At 37.1% G+C, this 16,883-nt stretch overlaps 1 protein-coding gene across 6 annotated transcripts in view; it reads right to left on the bottom strand.

Annotated features, from left to right (window-relative positions):
• The window catches only part of phactr2 (phosphatase and actin regulator 2), a 292,417-nt gene that overhangs the window by 35,750 nt on the left and 239,784 nt on the right, over positions 1-16,883 (bottom strand). For all 6 annotated transcript variants that reach the window (XM_039748237.1, XM_039748231.1, XM_039748235.1 and 3 more), the window contains one exon: positions 1,234-1,777. In XM_039748237.1, coding sequence (XP_039604171.1) covers positions 1,234-1,777 — 544 coding nt within the window. The remainder of the gene's footprint in view (positions 1-1,233; positions 1,778-16,883) is intronic.

Genomic DNA, 16,883 nt, shown 5'->3' with positions numbered 1-16,883 from the left:
AAGCCAGAAAGAGTTGCATTGTGTCTTTGTGGACCTGGTGAAAGCATATGACAGGGTGCCTCGAAAGAAGCTGTATTGTATGAGGAAGTTGGGAGCGACAGAGACGTATGTAAAAGTTGTACAGGATATGTACGAGGGAAGTGCGACAGTGGTGAGGTCTGTGGTGGGAGTGATGGATGCATTCAACGAGGAGGTGGGATTACCTCAGGGATCTGCTCTGAGCCATTTATTGTTTGCAATGGTGATTGACAGGTTGACAGATAAGATTAGACAGGAGTCCCCTTGGACTGTGATGTTTGCGGAGGACATTGTGACAACAGTAGGGAGCAGGTTGAGGAGACCCTGGTCAGGTGGAGATATGCTCTAGAGAGGAGAGGAATGAAGGTCAGTAGAAACAAGATATAATACATGTGTGTAAATGAGAGGGAGGTCAGTGGAATGGTGAGGATGCAAGTGGTAGAGTTGGCGAAGGTGGATGAGTTTACATACTTGGGATCAACAGTACAGAGAAACGGAGATTGTGGAAGAGAGGTGAAAAAGAGAGTGCTGGCAGGGTGGAATGGGTAGAGAAGAGTGTCAGGTGTAATTTGTGACTGACAGTTATCAGCAAGAGTGAAAGGAAAGGTCTATGGGAGGGTAGTGAGACCAGCGTTGTTATATGGGTTGGAGATGGTGGCACTGACCAGAAAGCAGGAGACAGAGCTGGAGGTGGCAGAGTTAGAGATGCTAAGATTTGCATTTGGTGTGACAATGATAGACAGGATTAGAAATGAGTACATTAGAGGGTCATTTGGACGGTTGGGAGACATAAATCAGAGAGCAGAGATTACATTGGTTTGGATATATGCAGAGGAGAGATGCTGGGTATATTGGCAAAAGGAAGTTAAAGATAGAGCTGCCAGGCAAGAGAAAAACTGGAAGGCCTAAGAGAAGGTTTATGGGTGTAACAAAGCAAAATGTAGAGAACAGGAAGATATGGAACAAAATGATCTACTGTGGCAACCCCTAACTTGAGCAGCCGAAAGAAGAAGAAGAAGAAGTAGAAAGACATTAAGTGAATCAATACTTATTGTTTTATGGAAGAAGTTGATATAATCTTAAAAGACCTAAACATTTAAAATTATTTGTGACTTATTTAGATTATCCAGGAATCATTTATCTTTGTATAAGTTTCAAAGATAAAAGATTTATTGTTGACAGTAGTAAAAATTGGAAATGCTCTTACATCCTTACCATGTTACATCTTCTTCAGGAGTAGGAGGGACAATAGCTTCATCTCCATCAGTCTTCACTTGTTTATTCTGCTCCTGATCAATGTGGTCTTTTATTGAATTTGAACCAGGATCAGATATCTCTGAAGTTTTATTTTCAGACAATATTGGTGTTTCAGGCGATTCCCCTGCCTCTTCTAAAAATGATAAAATGGAGTTACTATCTGGTAAATCAGAAGATGAAGGCTGTTGGGATGCCAGATGTTCACCAGGTAAATCAATGCAGGGAGTTTCAGCTCCTTTAGGCTCTTTCTTAGTTTTCAATACCTCCGTATCATCACAGCCTGGACTTGCAGATGGGACAGTCTTTGGAGTATTTGCTGTTCGTCCTTTCAAGTTGTCCAATTGTTTATCAGGTTTTTTATTAGCTTTACTGATTCCCAAGGAAGAGGTTTTATTCGTACTACTGGCTTTTGATTTTGGTGTTGAAGACCCAGAAGGGGATGGTGAAGATGACTGTGCCACTGTCTTTGAAGCTGCAGCCTTTTTAGTATGAGACTGTTTTACTAAGAAAAAGAAAAAAAAAAACAATTTAGCTAATTTATAATATCTGGAATTTAAATTTAAAAAGAAAATTATGATACTAGGCCAAAAATATTTGTTCCTCTAAGAATCCATCAAATTACTGTTTTTATTTTTTTTTTTCATTCACTACTCTCCATCAAGCTTAACAGAAGCAAAATGGCCTTTTGTCATACTATTTATCTTTCAGGGACTTTTTGGCTTTAATTTCTTTTGGATATGTGACAAATAATTTTTTCAAACAAAAAAAAACTGATTACAGAGTTCTTCCACTTGTTCCAAAAACACAAATCTGCTCTGTCTAGTTCCATATTTTTACAGAAAAACAAATCCTAAACTGAAATTTTGTTTAACGCATTTAAAGTAATTTTTTCCCAATTTTTAAATTCATTTAAATAAAACATAACTAACCCGTATGGAGAGAAATGCTGAACTCAAATTAAATATTTGATCTTAGTTAAAATAAAATAAATACAGTATATCCACAATATGCTACAAGATTTCTTCTCCTTAAGTTCCAAAAACCACTATTCTGCTTGGCCAATTAAATTTCATGCTGTGCCACCTTTTGCAATTTTATTTATAATTTTTTAGCATTATCAATTACTGGTAATATATTTGGGTAAAACAGATCAAAACCAGAAACTTTAGAAGTAAACTCCTAATATGACAGAAAGTACACATAAGAAGTAAAACATTTTCTTATGGTACCTTGCAAAACTATTCTGACCATTTTCTTTAGTTTCAGATTTTTTTATGTGACACTAATCTATGTTACACAATAAAAACAGATAAGGTAGTAATGCTCACTGATCATGACACCAGTAAATGGTGACATGTTGCATATTGGTTAGCACATGCAAGTAATCATTTTACAGTCCTCTGTAGTGTACATATGACAACATTGACCCTATGAATCTATTCAATCTTTTAATATTCCGCAATGAACCTTTAGCACTTAAACCGCTTTAAGTCATGTGTTAAATGTCTACCAACTTTGCATCTTGTTTGAGACTTTAGCCCATTCAACCAGGTACATCTGCTCCAAGTCAAAGGACTTTGATTGGACCATTGTAGGTTTATCACCTTTTATTCTTATGCCATTCTAAACTTAACTTTGGCTTTGTGTTTGTGATTGTTGCCTTGCTGAAAGATAAAATTTCACATAAACCTCAATATTTTAACATACAAGTAAAATACTCTTAAGAGAACCTGTTTGTATTTTCCATTATGATTCTTCTTTTCAATTTTAACCTGATCTCCAGTCCTTGCTGATTAAAAACAGTCCCATAGCATAATCCTACCACCACCATAATTGACTTTGGGAATTCTGTAACGGCCAGTGTAATATTTGCACTTCATATATTTCATAAAACATTCGCCAAAAGGCTCAGGCTCAACCATGCTCCCAGTTGACCAGCAAGGCTGGGTCACTATGGTTTAGAAAGTGTAAGGTGTGTTTTCAAAAGCTTTTTCTGCTCCCAATTGTTGGCCTTTCTGTGGCTTCTCTTACAAATCTCCTTGTTTACACAGATGGATTGAGACTGAGGCATCCTTTTCTAAAGAGGGTCTGGGTGGTTGAATATAGCTTCTACATCCTGATAAATGAACCACCAAAAACACATTGATATCGTTTTGTACATTTTTTTTTTAAACATTAGACATTTTTTGAAAAGAACAGGCCATTCAGCTCTTAACCCACTGTACTATTTAATTCAATAATTTTATACACTTCAGTAATGTCACATCTTATTATAATCTTTATTTACTTAAATTGAAAAGGTTCAACTCCTTCAGTCTTTCCTCATAACTCATACTCTGCAGTCCTAGAATTAGCCTTGTTATTCTTCTCTGGACTTTTTCTAGTACTGCTATGACTTTTTAATGGCCTGGAGACAAATGTTGGGATAAGGCCTCACTAGTGCATTATATCATTAGTCTTCACAAGTGCATCATCATGGCGGAGTGTCCGGACGCAGTGGCTTTGCACTGTTTTTGACGTTTCTTTTATTATTTAACTGTCATTTTAATTCTGCTATGCACCACTAGTGAGAATCGTTCATATAGTTGCACAGAGCTGCTTAATACTGGACAAGGCTGAGAACACATTTATCACAATACTTTTAACTTCAGTAGTATCTTGAATAGCGGCTCCCTGGCTTACCATCCTGCTGAGGTGGAAACAGGAATGGGGTCCGGAAAGGAAGCAGAAGCAGGGACAGCATGTGATTGTATGGGCCCAGCTACATAAGGCTCCATACAGACCATCACTACCAAGCATCTTTCTATGAAAATGTCTGGTCACTTACCAACAAACTGGACGAATTAGAGCTGTGGCTCAATACAGAATGATCTATGTGGGACTGCAGTGCTGTATACTGATTTCTTATGAAGACGTGGCTCAACAACCTGGTTCCCAACGGAGCTCTGGAGTTAACTAGCTGGTCAGTGTATCAACCTGACAGGACAATGAACTCTGGTAAGAGCAAGAGTGGGGGGCTCTGTGTCTATATAAGTAATGACTGGTGCACCACAATGCTATAGAGAGTTACTGTTCCCCAGATTTGGAGTATTTAATGCTCAAATGCAGGCAACTTTATCTATCAAGGGAATTTTCTGTTATCATTATAGCAGTATACTTCAAACCTCAATCTAATGCTAGGATAACTGCTTGCGCAGTAGAACTTGGCTATCAGTAAACAACAGGATGCTCACCCAGATGCTGCCTGCATTACTGTTAGGAATGTTAACCAGACAGATGATCCAACTATGCTCCAGAAATGTTACCAACATGTGCAGTGCCCCAACAGGGAATAAAACACCCTGGATAAATTATATACAAATGTAAAAGACTCCTAACAAAGCCCTTGTTACCCCACCCCTTGGACACTGACCATTTTTCTTTATTTTTGTTGCCTGCATACAGACCTCTTATCCACAGAAACAAAGCTGTCACAAAGACAGTGAAAATATGGCCCAAGCAAGTCATACCACAACTTCAGGACTGCTTTAAATGCACACAATGGGAACTGTTTTCTCAGCAGGCTAGGCTGTACAGTGTACAGAGATAGACCTGGAGGAATACACATCCACCGTTCTGTTCTATATCTGTAACTGTGTGGATAATGTCACTATGGGAGAAAAAGATTAAAAAATATTCGAAATATGAAACCATGGATGAAGAGGTGAAACATCTTTTAAAAGCATGTAACCAGCATTTAAGTCAGGGGATCCCTTAGCCTACAGTGTTGCCAAATAAAACCTTGAAAAAGGTATAAAAAAAAAAAAAGCCAAAGACATCTACAGGTAATGTGTGGAAGATTATTTTTTACAGCATGGATACCAGAGGCATGTGGATAAGCATTTACTGACCACAAAGGCAGCTCTGTCTCTCCCCACAGTGATGTCACATTGGCCAATGACCTCAACACCTACAACACTTAGAAAGATTAAAGCTTCATAGGAAACCAAGTCTCCCACCTTTAGACTGAGCATGTATGATGTACAGTACATGCTGCAGATGGTCAATTCATGTTAAGCTGCTGGACTGATTGGACTTTCAGGACGGGTGCTTAGAAACTCCGCTGAGCAGCTTGCTGAGGCATTTACAAATACAGTGGAACATCGGTTCATAGTTGATTTTGTCATTAACGTAGAATGTTGTAAATTAAACTTCATCCTAAAATCAATATTTAATTTACTAGATTTTCTTAAACCCTGTCATAAGTTAATGTAGCACATTAAACGCTTTGTGTTAAGTGTTCCCGACCCAGTTGTTAATCACTACGTGCTTCTTAAACTGACTTGCTCTGCACTAAGAGGAGGCGTAGGCAACAATCGCTGCACAGAACACATTCACTTCATGATATTCCTGCTCTCTGAAAATTTAGAATGCTAAGATAAATACTTGATATCATTTTCATGATGAAATGCATTAAAAGCAGGTATTAAACATGCACAATACTGCACCCCCCCAGGTGTATGTTCAGTGTAGAGAACTTTATAGGGGTAGGGTATCGCACACTTAATTATAATAATAATAATAATTTCTTTGCATTTATATAACGCTTTTCTCACTACTCAAACCGCTCCGCAATTGCAGGTTAAGGGCCAAGCTCAAGGGCCCAACAGAGCAGAGTCCCTATTGACATTTCCGATTGCCAGTGCAGATCCCTAGCCTCAGAGCCACCACTCCACCTTAAATATTGTGTAAATTTTGGTTTCGTGATCTGGTGGTCAGAGACACGAACACAGAATTCAATGGATGTTCTTCTGAGCGGGCTTTCTTTACTGCATGCATGTTGTCTCTGTCTGACATACCAAACCTCCAGTTCCTATCCTTCCTTTTTCTTTCTCCATATAACCAACACCACACGATAAACATCTTTGTGAAATTAAAACTAGTTCTATACTTAGACCACAGAGTGTTCAGAACTTTAAAAAAAATCTTCGTTGTACATGTTTAATTATGCCATCCATTCAGGGTTGTTCCCATCCCAGCAAGCATTGTGTGCGAGGCAGGAGCAAATCCTGAACGAGGCGTCAGCACATCGCTGGGTGAATACGAGCAATACATACACAAGGGTCAATATACCATAACAAATACCCACATCCTACATGACTTTGAAAGGAAACTGAAGCACGCCGAGTAAACCCAATTCAATTGCAAATTCAAGGCAGGGAACACCCGGGACCCCCTTGCTGCGAAGCAGCAGTGCAACCTCCATGCCACTGTGCCCCCACATGATTAATACATACTTTAATGCATTTCATCATGAAAATGATATCAAGTATTTATTTTAGCATTCTAAATGTTCAGGAAGCAGGAATATCATGAAATTAATATATTATGTGTGGTGATTGCTGCCTGCGCCTCCTCTTAGTGCAAGAGGAAGTCAGTTTAAGAAGCATGTCACAATTAATATGGCTTGGGGAAACACATAACACAAAGCATTTAATGTCTACATAACTTATGCCGGGGTTTGAGAAAATCTAGTAAATTAAATATTCATTTTAAAATGAAGTTTAGTTTACAATGTTCTATTTTAATGACAAATTACAAGAATAAAGTCAACATGTCGACTTTAATCTTGAAATAAATGGCGAGAATAAAGTCAACATGTCGACTTTATTCTGGTCATAAGCGTCGAGATTAAAGTGGAAATGTCGAGAATAAAGTCAACATGTCGTCACACTATTACACAGTACCCACGTACATTACACAGTACTGAAAAAAAATAAAACAAGTACAACTTGGCTTGCAGTATTATCCAGTAGTATAGAAGCAGTATTCACACATTTGAACATAATGGTCCACATCTGATCTTTTAAAACCAAAGTATCTCCAGACAACAGACATGGCTCCTTTTTTTGGCAAAAGTTCTTCTGTGTCATCATGTTCAACTTTATCGTCAGCTACAGCTTCAGTTTTGGAATGTTCTCTGTCCATTTTCACCGTTCAGTATCTCCAGTAATGCATATACTCCGTTGCATGCATGTTTAGCGGTGCAGCAGTAAAAAAGATTTCTCCCTCAACAAAGGTTTCCCACTGCGCCACGTTCTGAACATTGTTTAGGCTATTTAAATTGGTAATGTGGTATCAAAAAAATCCTTAACATAACAAAAACATTTTCTTGGTATGAACCGGTATACTGCCCAGCACTAATAGTTAGATAGACAGAGAGATAGATAGAGAGGTATTGAAAATAGCAGCAGCCCTAGCATTGACACCTTGGAGACACCACTCTTAACATCTCCAAATTCAGATAAGGATCCTCTCACCATCATCACCCTCTCCTTCCCGTGCTTTAGCCTCAGATATTAAACCTGACATATTGTATTTGGCAGGGTTATACATTATAAACTTTTAAACTTTTTTTTTTTAATGATAAATTATTTTCAGTACAACTACCTTGTACCCAAAATATTTTATCATCTTTTCCTTACTCTCCGAGCACTTTGACTTTACATGCATAATGTATTCCAAGTGTTTTCTCAGCTCTTCTCAATTTAAAATCATAGAACCTTTCTGGTGACAAATAAAACGGGTCATTTTTTTTTAACAATGTAAAAAAAATGTTAATTACAAAATAAATGTATGCAAAGTGAAGAGTGGTCAAGTATAAGGTTTTTACTTTCATTAATTTTTCAAACATTCTTTTTTAATTAGGATCCTGAAAAACCACAGTCTATCCTGGTGGCATTAGGTAGAAGGTAGGAAACAATACACAGCATGGCAAGCCAATTTTATTCCACACTCACTAACACACACTTGCAATTAATGTAACTAGCAAATTTTTAGGAGGAAAAAAAACATCTACAGAAAAAGCATGCATAGTTCACACAGATATTGACCATCCCAAAGTATGAACCCACTCAAAGTTCTAAAAAAGCAATTGTTTATGTAAAAATATGAAAAGAGAACAAAACATAATATTTATGAGAATCTGCTGATATACTTTTATCAACTGATGAGATCTAAAAAGAAAAAAACTTCAAAATCATGCAAATATTAATTTTAATAGAGTATATTGTGATGGATGGATACTGTGCCTGCCCAGTTGGAAGGCCAGGGCAGCAGATGTGTACAGGACACTGCCTCCCCCAGAGCGCTAGAAGGCAGCCCCCCCTGGGTTGCTGTGGCTCCACAGATTCTTGTAGGGCTTCATGGGAGTTGGAGTTCGCGACAGCCCTGTAGGGTTCTGTGAGGGCTGCCGGGGGGAGCTGCAGAGCGCTACATGGGGATTCCACCACATCTGGGAGTGATTCCAGATCTATTTATTGAGCCACCTGAAGCACTCCCTGGAGCAGTATAAAAGGAGCTGCTTCACTTTGCTTGGAGAGAACGAGTTGGGTGCAAAAGAACGAAGCCTGCCAGAGGAGGAGTGAAGGCAGAAAGAGAAAGAGAAGAAAAGAAATTAACATCTTACTTGCATTGATGCTTGGACAGTTTAGAACTTTGCTGTAGTGGGGAGCAATGGAAAAGTGCTTCCCCACTATAATAAACATATTCCGTGTAGCAAAACTGGTATTTGTGTCTGTCTGTATCTGGGTTTGTGCGGCTTGAGCAACCTCTGGTGGCCACAATATATACCATGAAAACAACATAAACTCCGATAAATCTGCAGAAGAATGGTAGGCCGTGTTGTACGTTAGTGAAATCTAAGGCTCACTAGGTTCAGAGTAAGGTAAACCGGTATTACGGTTTCATACATTGAAGACAAGTAATCAAGATATGCAGACTCCTGGTCTTCTTCCTAGACCACCATTATAAATCTCATGCAAAAACATTAAAACAACTTTATAAAAAAAAAAAAAAAATTAAAATTGAGGGGATACAGAACACATGCCTCACTTTGAAATCTAGTCACCTAATGTTTGCTCAGAATTGAATAAACAAACAAATATTTCTATTGTAAAATATTCAAGCTTGCATTACTGGTTAATGTAACAGTCCTAACTAATAAATTCTTAGGCTTCTAAGGTAACTTTATCTCTCTGGGAAATGAAGAATCTTTGCATGCTGGTATCACAAACTATACTAAAACCTATGTATTAAAAAGTTCTATATGAAAGTAGGGCATATTCTTTAATTACTTATTTGTGTAATTTTAAAATTCTCTAAACGTGTAAGAAGCAAAAATATAGATGTAAATGTAGAGTTATAAGATTGTATTTATTAGTTTTTTTCCAAGATCCAACATACAGTACTGACTTGTATTAGAACAATTAGTATTATTTAAAACAAACTGAGCCCCGATCTCTACTTCAAATCCTTCATATTGAGTAGTCAACATTATATTGAAATTCATTTCTGCAAACACTGTAGGAATAAACACAAACTGCATGATTTAAACTATATTAGAAACATGGCAGCTGTTCTGTTATTACTTACTGTTTTTTAAATCTTGCATGCAGGTGTGGTGAATTCTGAGGTAGTTAATGTAATTCTGAATTAGTTATGTCATTTTTAACACTAGAATTACCAGAGCCTATGAAAAAACTCGTAAATCCGTCCCACCTTAAATCACTTCTTAAAATCGTTCACAGCTCTCCACCAGCGTCTTTTGTCATCTAAATGTGCTGATAAAAATCAGGCTGCAAGCAGCTGCCTATTCCATCCCCCTACCGACTTAGAACGTGCACAAACTTCTCCCAGCTCATGCCTTAATTGATTTTCTGGGAGTGAAGTGGAGTTTTAGAGTGGAAATAATAGATCGTTGTTTGGAACACACGCATTTCATGTCTGTTCCGTTTCTACAGTAATCTGTGTAAACACATTGTTAAAACAGAAATGTTTTTTATATTCTACTAGTAGATGACAAAACGTAGGCATAAACTATATAATGTATGAAGCCTGAAGTATCTAAGAAATACTTTCACAAAAGGTACAAATCTAACACAACAATTGCGCTTTTATTCAAAAATATAACTGCAGAAACAAAAAGGCGCCTTAACGCGACATTGACAGTCGTTTATTATGACTGCCTCCGTGGCGCAATAGAATCAGCTGTCGACTGGGAATCAAAAGGTCGCGAGTTCGATCCAGCACCACTCCATTTTGAGAGGTAAACTGCTCTTAGTCTTACTATTTTAGAATAAAAACATACATTTGATTTCAGTCTGTAACAGCCGGTGTAATTTATGATACTTGTAAAGGTTAGCTTTGGTTTTTTTTTTTTTTAGTCAGTTTTATTATCTCAGCCGCGTTTACGAGCCCAAACAGACGCCACCCCTGCATCTGACACTGCTGTTTTCACATAGACGCGCTGTAACAGAGGTAAACTCAGCTCCCTTCTACATCGGAGCAAGAATGCACATACCATCAGCAGGCACTTTTCATGGCATTACACACATTTTGAGCATGCCCGCTGCACACTACTTGTGACTTTAGGCTTTAGGAAGTAAGTAAATAAATAAAGATAAATCGTGTCAAAATGATTTCTTCAAAACGTCGAATGTTATTTATTTGGCACGGACATGCTCAAAATATACGTGTAATGCCACAAAAAGTGCATGCAGAAAATATACGTGTAATGCCACAAAAAGTGCATGCAGACATGTCCGTGCCAAATAAATAACATAACTATTTCAACATACTGTATAACAACAAAACTCCACTTCACTCCCAGAAAATCAATCAAGGCATGAGCTGGGAGAAGTTTGTGCACGTTCTAAGTTGGTGGGGGGATGGAATAGCCGGCTGCTTGCAGCCTGATTTTTATCAGCACATTTAGATGACAAAAGACGCTGGTGGAGAGCTGTGAAAGATTTTAAGAAGCAATTTAAGGTGGGACGGATTTTTGAGTTTTATTGTAGGCTCTGGTAATTCTACTGTTAAAAATGACATAACTATTTCAGAATTACATTAACTACCTCAGAATTCACCACACCTGCATGCAAGATTTAAAAAAAAATTCTATTACACGGAAAAATGCAAAACTTAAATGTTAACTTTGTTTTCCCAAAAGCACTGTAGAATCGACAAGCACTACTTTGATGTTTAATTTCACCAGATAAAAATTTCGTGAACTTAAACCAATATTCTTGCAACATTATTTAAGTACTCCAACTTGGTCATACTACTGTTGCATTAATTTTGATTTCAATTTTCAAAATGTTGAAGTCTTCATAAAACTTTTAGAAGGCTGTATGTTTAATGATCACTTTATAGTGGTTGAGTGTTGAAAGTCTGGTGAACATTTTAAATGTGGAGTCTAACTGCACTTAAAAATTTTTCACTTGTAAAAGTAAAAACTACTGAAACTTGTCTGAATGTGTGAATATGACAGATTCAACATTATATCACATATATAGCTCTGATTTTGTGAAAAATCATCTAATGTTGCAGAGTAATACTAAAATACATGATAACAGAAATAAGAAGAAAATGATTAAAAAATTAATTTCACAACACTATTTTATTCTATTAAACATCAACTCAAAGATTATTTTACACTGACATGTGTTGCTGCATTTTCTTATATATTCAGTTATTACATGAGTAAGTAACCTCTCAGAACATATTAGTGTATATGGCTTGACTAAATTATTATCCATAACTGACACATTAACATGACAACTGTAGTAACTGTAACTGTAGTAAAATGTAACGTGGTACTGGAGGACTGAAATGGATACAATGAAGAAAAAACAGTAAAAACTGCATATGCTGCTGATATAGCTAGTTTTCAAATAATATGAAAAAGTATATAAATACATTCATGATGAAGATGAACTTGGAATTTTAGTAATGAAAGTAACTAATCTAATCATGCATTTGATCTTATTGACTTTAAGAGTATGAAATTTACAAAAATAACATGCTTCCAAATTTATTTTAATGTATGGCAAATGAAGCATTATATGTTATTACTCTGCTATAAGTGGTGGTTGGTATTAACCTGTACCAAAGGTGGTCAAGATGGGAAATATTTAAATTAACTTAAACTGACGTAGTGACCCTAAACTGGATTAAACAGGGTCTATAATATATGAATGTGTATGCATCTTAAATTCACCAAAGATGGAAATCCAAAAGAAAGTTTCAACTGAGATATGAGACTTGGATGAGGAGGAATGGTAACTGGCTTATCAACCAAATAAATGCAAACCTGCTCTAAAAATGTTAAAAGGCTTATTTTTCTAGGTAAGACTGTAATAACTGGTCTGTGGTATTGTGACAATTTTAAGTAAATAATCGTGTCCCAAGAGAATAAAGGCTCAGAATGAATGCAGATGTGTGCATGCTGGTGTTGCTCCAGGGTTGACTGTGGTGCTTGGCAGAATGCACACTCATGTGCAAATGCGAGTGGATCAGTCAGGTGTCGCATTCACACCTTGGAATGAGCAGAGGGTCACATCTGCACCTGATGACCCAGTGTGGCGCACTGCTGACAGCCTGGGACAGCAGTGACCCATGTATGTGATAAAAGGTTGGCTGGACCCGTTTGTAGGACGTCGCCTCTGGCTGCAGGATCCCATCTGAAGTAAGCAGGGTAGACATCTGCTTTTAGAAGGATGCACCTGGGATTGCACGTTTTTTAGAACTGATTTCTGCTTTGGGATTTTAACCTTGTTTTAATAGATCATTTATTTATTGGATTGTTTTAACCTCCACATTGGGATTTTATGGCTTATTTACTGAAGACTTTTATCACTGCACTGTTTATTTGGATGTTGTTTTAATAAAAGCATTGAGGACTTTTGAACAAACCCCTTGCTGGAAGTGTGTGTCCTCATTTGTCTGGCTCATCTTGGTTGTTGACTATTGAAGGATCAAGAGGCTCCCGGATACAACACAGAGCATGGATCAGACAAGGACCATCACAAAGACTGCTCAATGGTAGGCACAACATTTTTCATCTCTGGAAGTATGGGGTACTACACAAGCTAAAAATTAAGACAAGAAGTATAGAGGAAAAAGGGCTCTTTTCCTAATTCTGGACTGACAAAAGTATTTAGCTGTCAGTTTTAAAAAGGAAAATGCTAACTTGGCATTTAGACATATCAATATGAATATTTTGGAGACCAAATCCCCCAAAATGCCATTCCTATTTAAGGAAATACACATAAGGGAGAGGCAAAAATGAGATAAAAATGTACCAAAAAAAAAGACAGCAAACTATTTTTCTGGTTTTGGTGTAAATTAAATGTACACACAAAAGTGATTTTTTTCACCTCTCGACATCCTTCCTTGTGCCAGTTAGTCTCTAACCATTGAACCTCCATAAACTCCCCCAGGTCAGTGTCAAATTTAGACACAGGTTAGGCACAGACAGTCCACTTTAGGTACAGATACATTGGGCAACCTCATTTAGCAGCACCTGGTGTTCTTGTACTCCTCAGTACTATATAAGCCTTAAAGAATAGACCTCCAAGCCACCTTCCATACAGCCTATATGCTTAACTGAGCAACAGGGTCTCACTATTCTTAGTTAGCAACCATATGCAGTTTCCTGGTTGTTGGGTGAGTAATACAGTATTGGCCTCCTGTTAGCATTTCCCTGTCTTATATTTAAAAAGAGCAACATGGATCCCAGTGATATCAAGTAAAAGTGCCAAATTCTGAAATACTACAGGAGACAACAAAAAATAAAGGAGTGATGAAAAATGGAACTGAATAAAAACAGCAATAATTACAAGTGGACTGAACAATATGGGTAAAAATAAGACGAAAAACCAATGGATGACAATGGACTTGATAAAAGATATGAATGAAAAAAAAGAAGATGGAAAATCTGTGGGACAGAAGGCAGCATGAGGAATTCTAAGCCAGCAAAAATTAGCAAGAAGAATCACAGATGAAGCAAAAAATAAACATTGGAATGAACAGTTCAAAAAACTCGAATCCCTGAAAGGACAGGGGAAAAGTGATTTGATATATTCAAAAGTGAGAGATATCACAAAAATCTTTAGCAATAGGACACAATATAACACATTCTAACCCGCTGAATCCGAATACAGGGTCACGGGGGTCTGCTGGAGCCAATCCCAGCCAACACAGGGCACAAGGCAGGAACCAATCCAGGGCAGGGTGCCAACCCACCGCATGACACACACAAACACACCCACACATCAAGCACACACTAGGGCCAATTTAGAATCGCCAATCCACCTAACCTGCATGTCTTTGGATTGTGGAAACCGGAGCGCCCGGAGGAAACCCACGCAGACACGGGGAGAACATGCAAACTCCACGCAGGTAGGACCCGGGAAGCGAACCCGGGTCTCCTAACTGCGACGCAGCAGCGCTACCACTGCGCCACCGTGCCGCCCTTAGTACAACAATAAACAGTAAAAATTAAGAACCACTAATAGAACCAATGTAAGATTATTGCATGATGCTAATAATAAATAAACCAAAAAAAGAAGAGATGGAGCTGGAAGAGGTAGAAGATAATAAAGATGAGACTGGACCAGAATCAATGGGGGAAGAAACAGATCACGGAATAAAAGAACTGTGGGGGTTTTGGTGGGGAACAGATAACAAGCAGGGACAAACAACATACCAGCAGAAATGATTAAAGATCTTGAAAACAAAGAGCAATAAGAACTAATATAATGCCAAAACCAAACACCAAAAAAGACAAATGCAACAAATTGAGAAGATTATAGAACAATAGGCTTATTATCACGTGTCAAAGGTAATGTTAAGTTGATAGCAAAAAGATTAGAAACAAAGGCAGAAAGCTATATGGAAGAAGATCAACTGGGATTCAGGAAATGGAGGGGAACAAGAGATGCTATTGGAGTGCTGAGGGTGCTGATTAAAGGAGTCTAGAATATAATAATGAATTATAATTTCTGTTTGGTGGACCTGGAGAAAGTATTTGACCAGTAAACTGGGTAAAACTTCTAGGAATATTGAGAGATAGAGGAGTAGATTGGCAGGACAAAAGATTAATTAGGAACTGATACATGAACCAGTAAGCAAAAGTAAGAACCATATACAGTAGGGACTAAATAGAGACATCTCAAGTAAAAATAAGTAATAGACAGGAATGCTCATTCTCAACCAATCCTATTAAATATCTGTGTTGATAGAATAATTAAAGATGTGACAATGAGTCAGGGATGAAAGAGGAAGATGGGCAACATCAGTAAGATTTGCAGACAATAAAGCAACAACATCAAGCAATGGAAGAAGACTACAGAAACTAATGAACCAATTAGATTACACATGTAAGTATGAAATGAAGATAAATATAAAGGAAACAAAAGCGATGTGTATAATCAAATGAAATAACAAAACCAATAAAATAAAAAAACTGGAGAACATATGTTGGTAGAAGTGGAAGTATGCTATCATGGGATGGAAGAAGTGAAAAAGAAATAAAAATATGTATAGCAATGGGAAAAGCAGCCTTCTATGTAAAATGAAAATTGCTAACAAGTAGAATGGATAGAATTCTGAAGAAAAGAGTAATAAAACAGTAATCTGGAGTGCTGCATTGTATGAAGCAGACAGAGGGAAAGTGAGAAAAAGGTACATAAATACAATGTAAACATTTGAAATGTGAATATGGAGAACAATGGAAAAGATCAGTATGACTTACACATTATCTAATAAAAAAAACGTGTTGGAAAGGATCGATGAAGAAAGAAACATGTTTTAAGCAGTGAGAAAATGGCAACTAAACTGGCTGGGAAATGTACTATGAGGAGATGGAGTTTTGAAAACAGTGCAGGAAAGTAAATTGGAGGGAAAGAAATCAAGAGGAAGGCCAAAATTATGTTATATTACTTGAAAGATGGTAAATCATACCAAGAAATTAAAAGAAAAGCAAAGGACAGAGCACAATGGAGGTGCTGGCGATCAAAAGACCTACCTTATGGCAGGTAACTAAAAAGGAAGAAGTATTTTGAAATACAAAGTAAAGTGTGACCAGATCATCTTGTCTAGAAAAGGCTGGCAGGTATTAAGTGCTTGGAAGGATTTTCTCAAATTCAGTCAGTTGTCCAAGTTTTTTCAGTTTACTGGGGATATGTGTGTTTGAAAGAAGAAAGCTATATTCTATACATATGTATTAACCCCCCTTGGGAGAGATGGGTGCAAATTAAGTAAATGTGCACTTTAAAAGAATAAATTGAATTAAAATTCCAACTTTTAATACTGTAACAGGTATACAGTAATTCTGGCTTCTGCTCCTAGCAAAATAGGTTTTATGTTTAATTTAAACTTTTGGCAAAAATACTTACAAACCTTTGCATATGAGTATACTGTAAGGCTTGCTGTCATTACTAAACATACTAGAATCTCAGTGTTACTGGAAATTCCTTATGGGTTTTGCCGTTCCAGATTTTTCTTTTTAATATTATACAGTACTTCAACTAACAATGCACTGATGACTTAAAGAAGTGAGTAATAAGGTACAAATAAAATGAATTTATTGTTAAAGATGGGCTAGGAAATGTATAAAATAAATATTTACAGCATGACTGCAAGTTACTTGAGCTTTAAAAGCTCTGCAGTACTTTAGAATGAGAATGAGTGCATCTTGAAATAAAACATGTGTTTTGAATTTTAAGCATGCTTCTTAAATATTTTTAAGGAAGCTTCATAATGCAAATATTGTTTATTTTCATTAA

Source organism: Polypterus senegalus, chromosome 3 (genome assembly GCF_016835505.1).
Source record: "Polypterus senegalus isolate Bchr_013 chromosome 3, ASM1683550v1, whole genome shotgun sequence".
Lineage (NCBI taxonomy): Eukaryota > Metazoa > Chordata > Cladistia > Polypteriformes > Polypteridae > Polypterus > Polypterus senegalus.
This window is presented reverse-complemented; position numbering and strand designations above follow the sequence as displayed.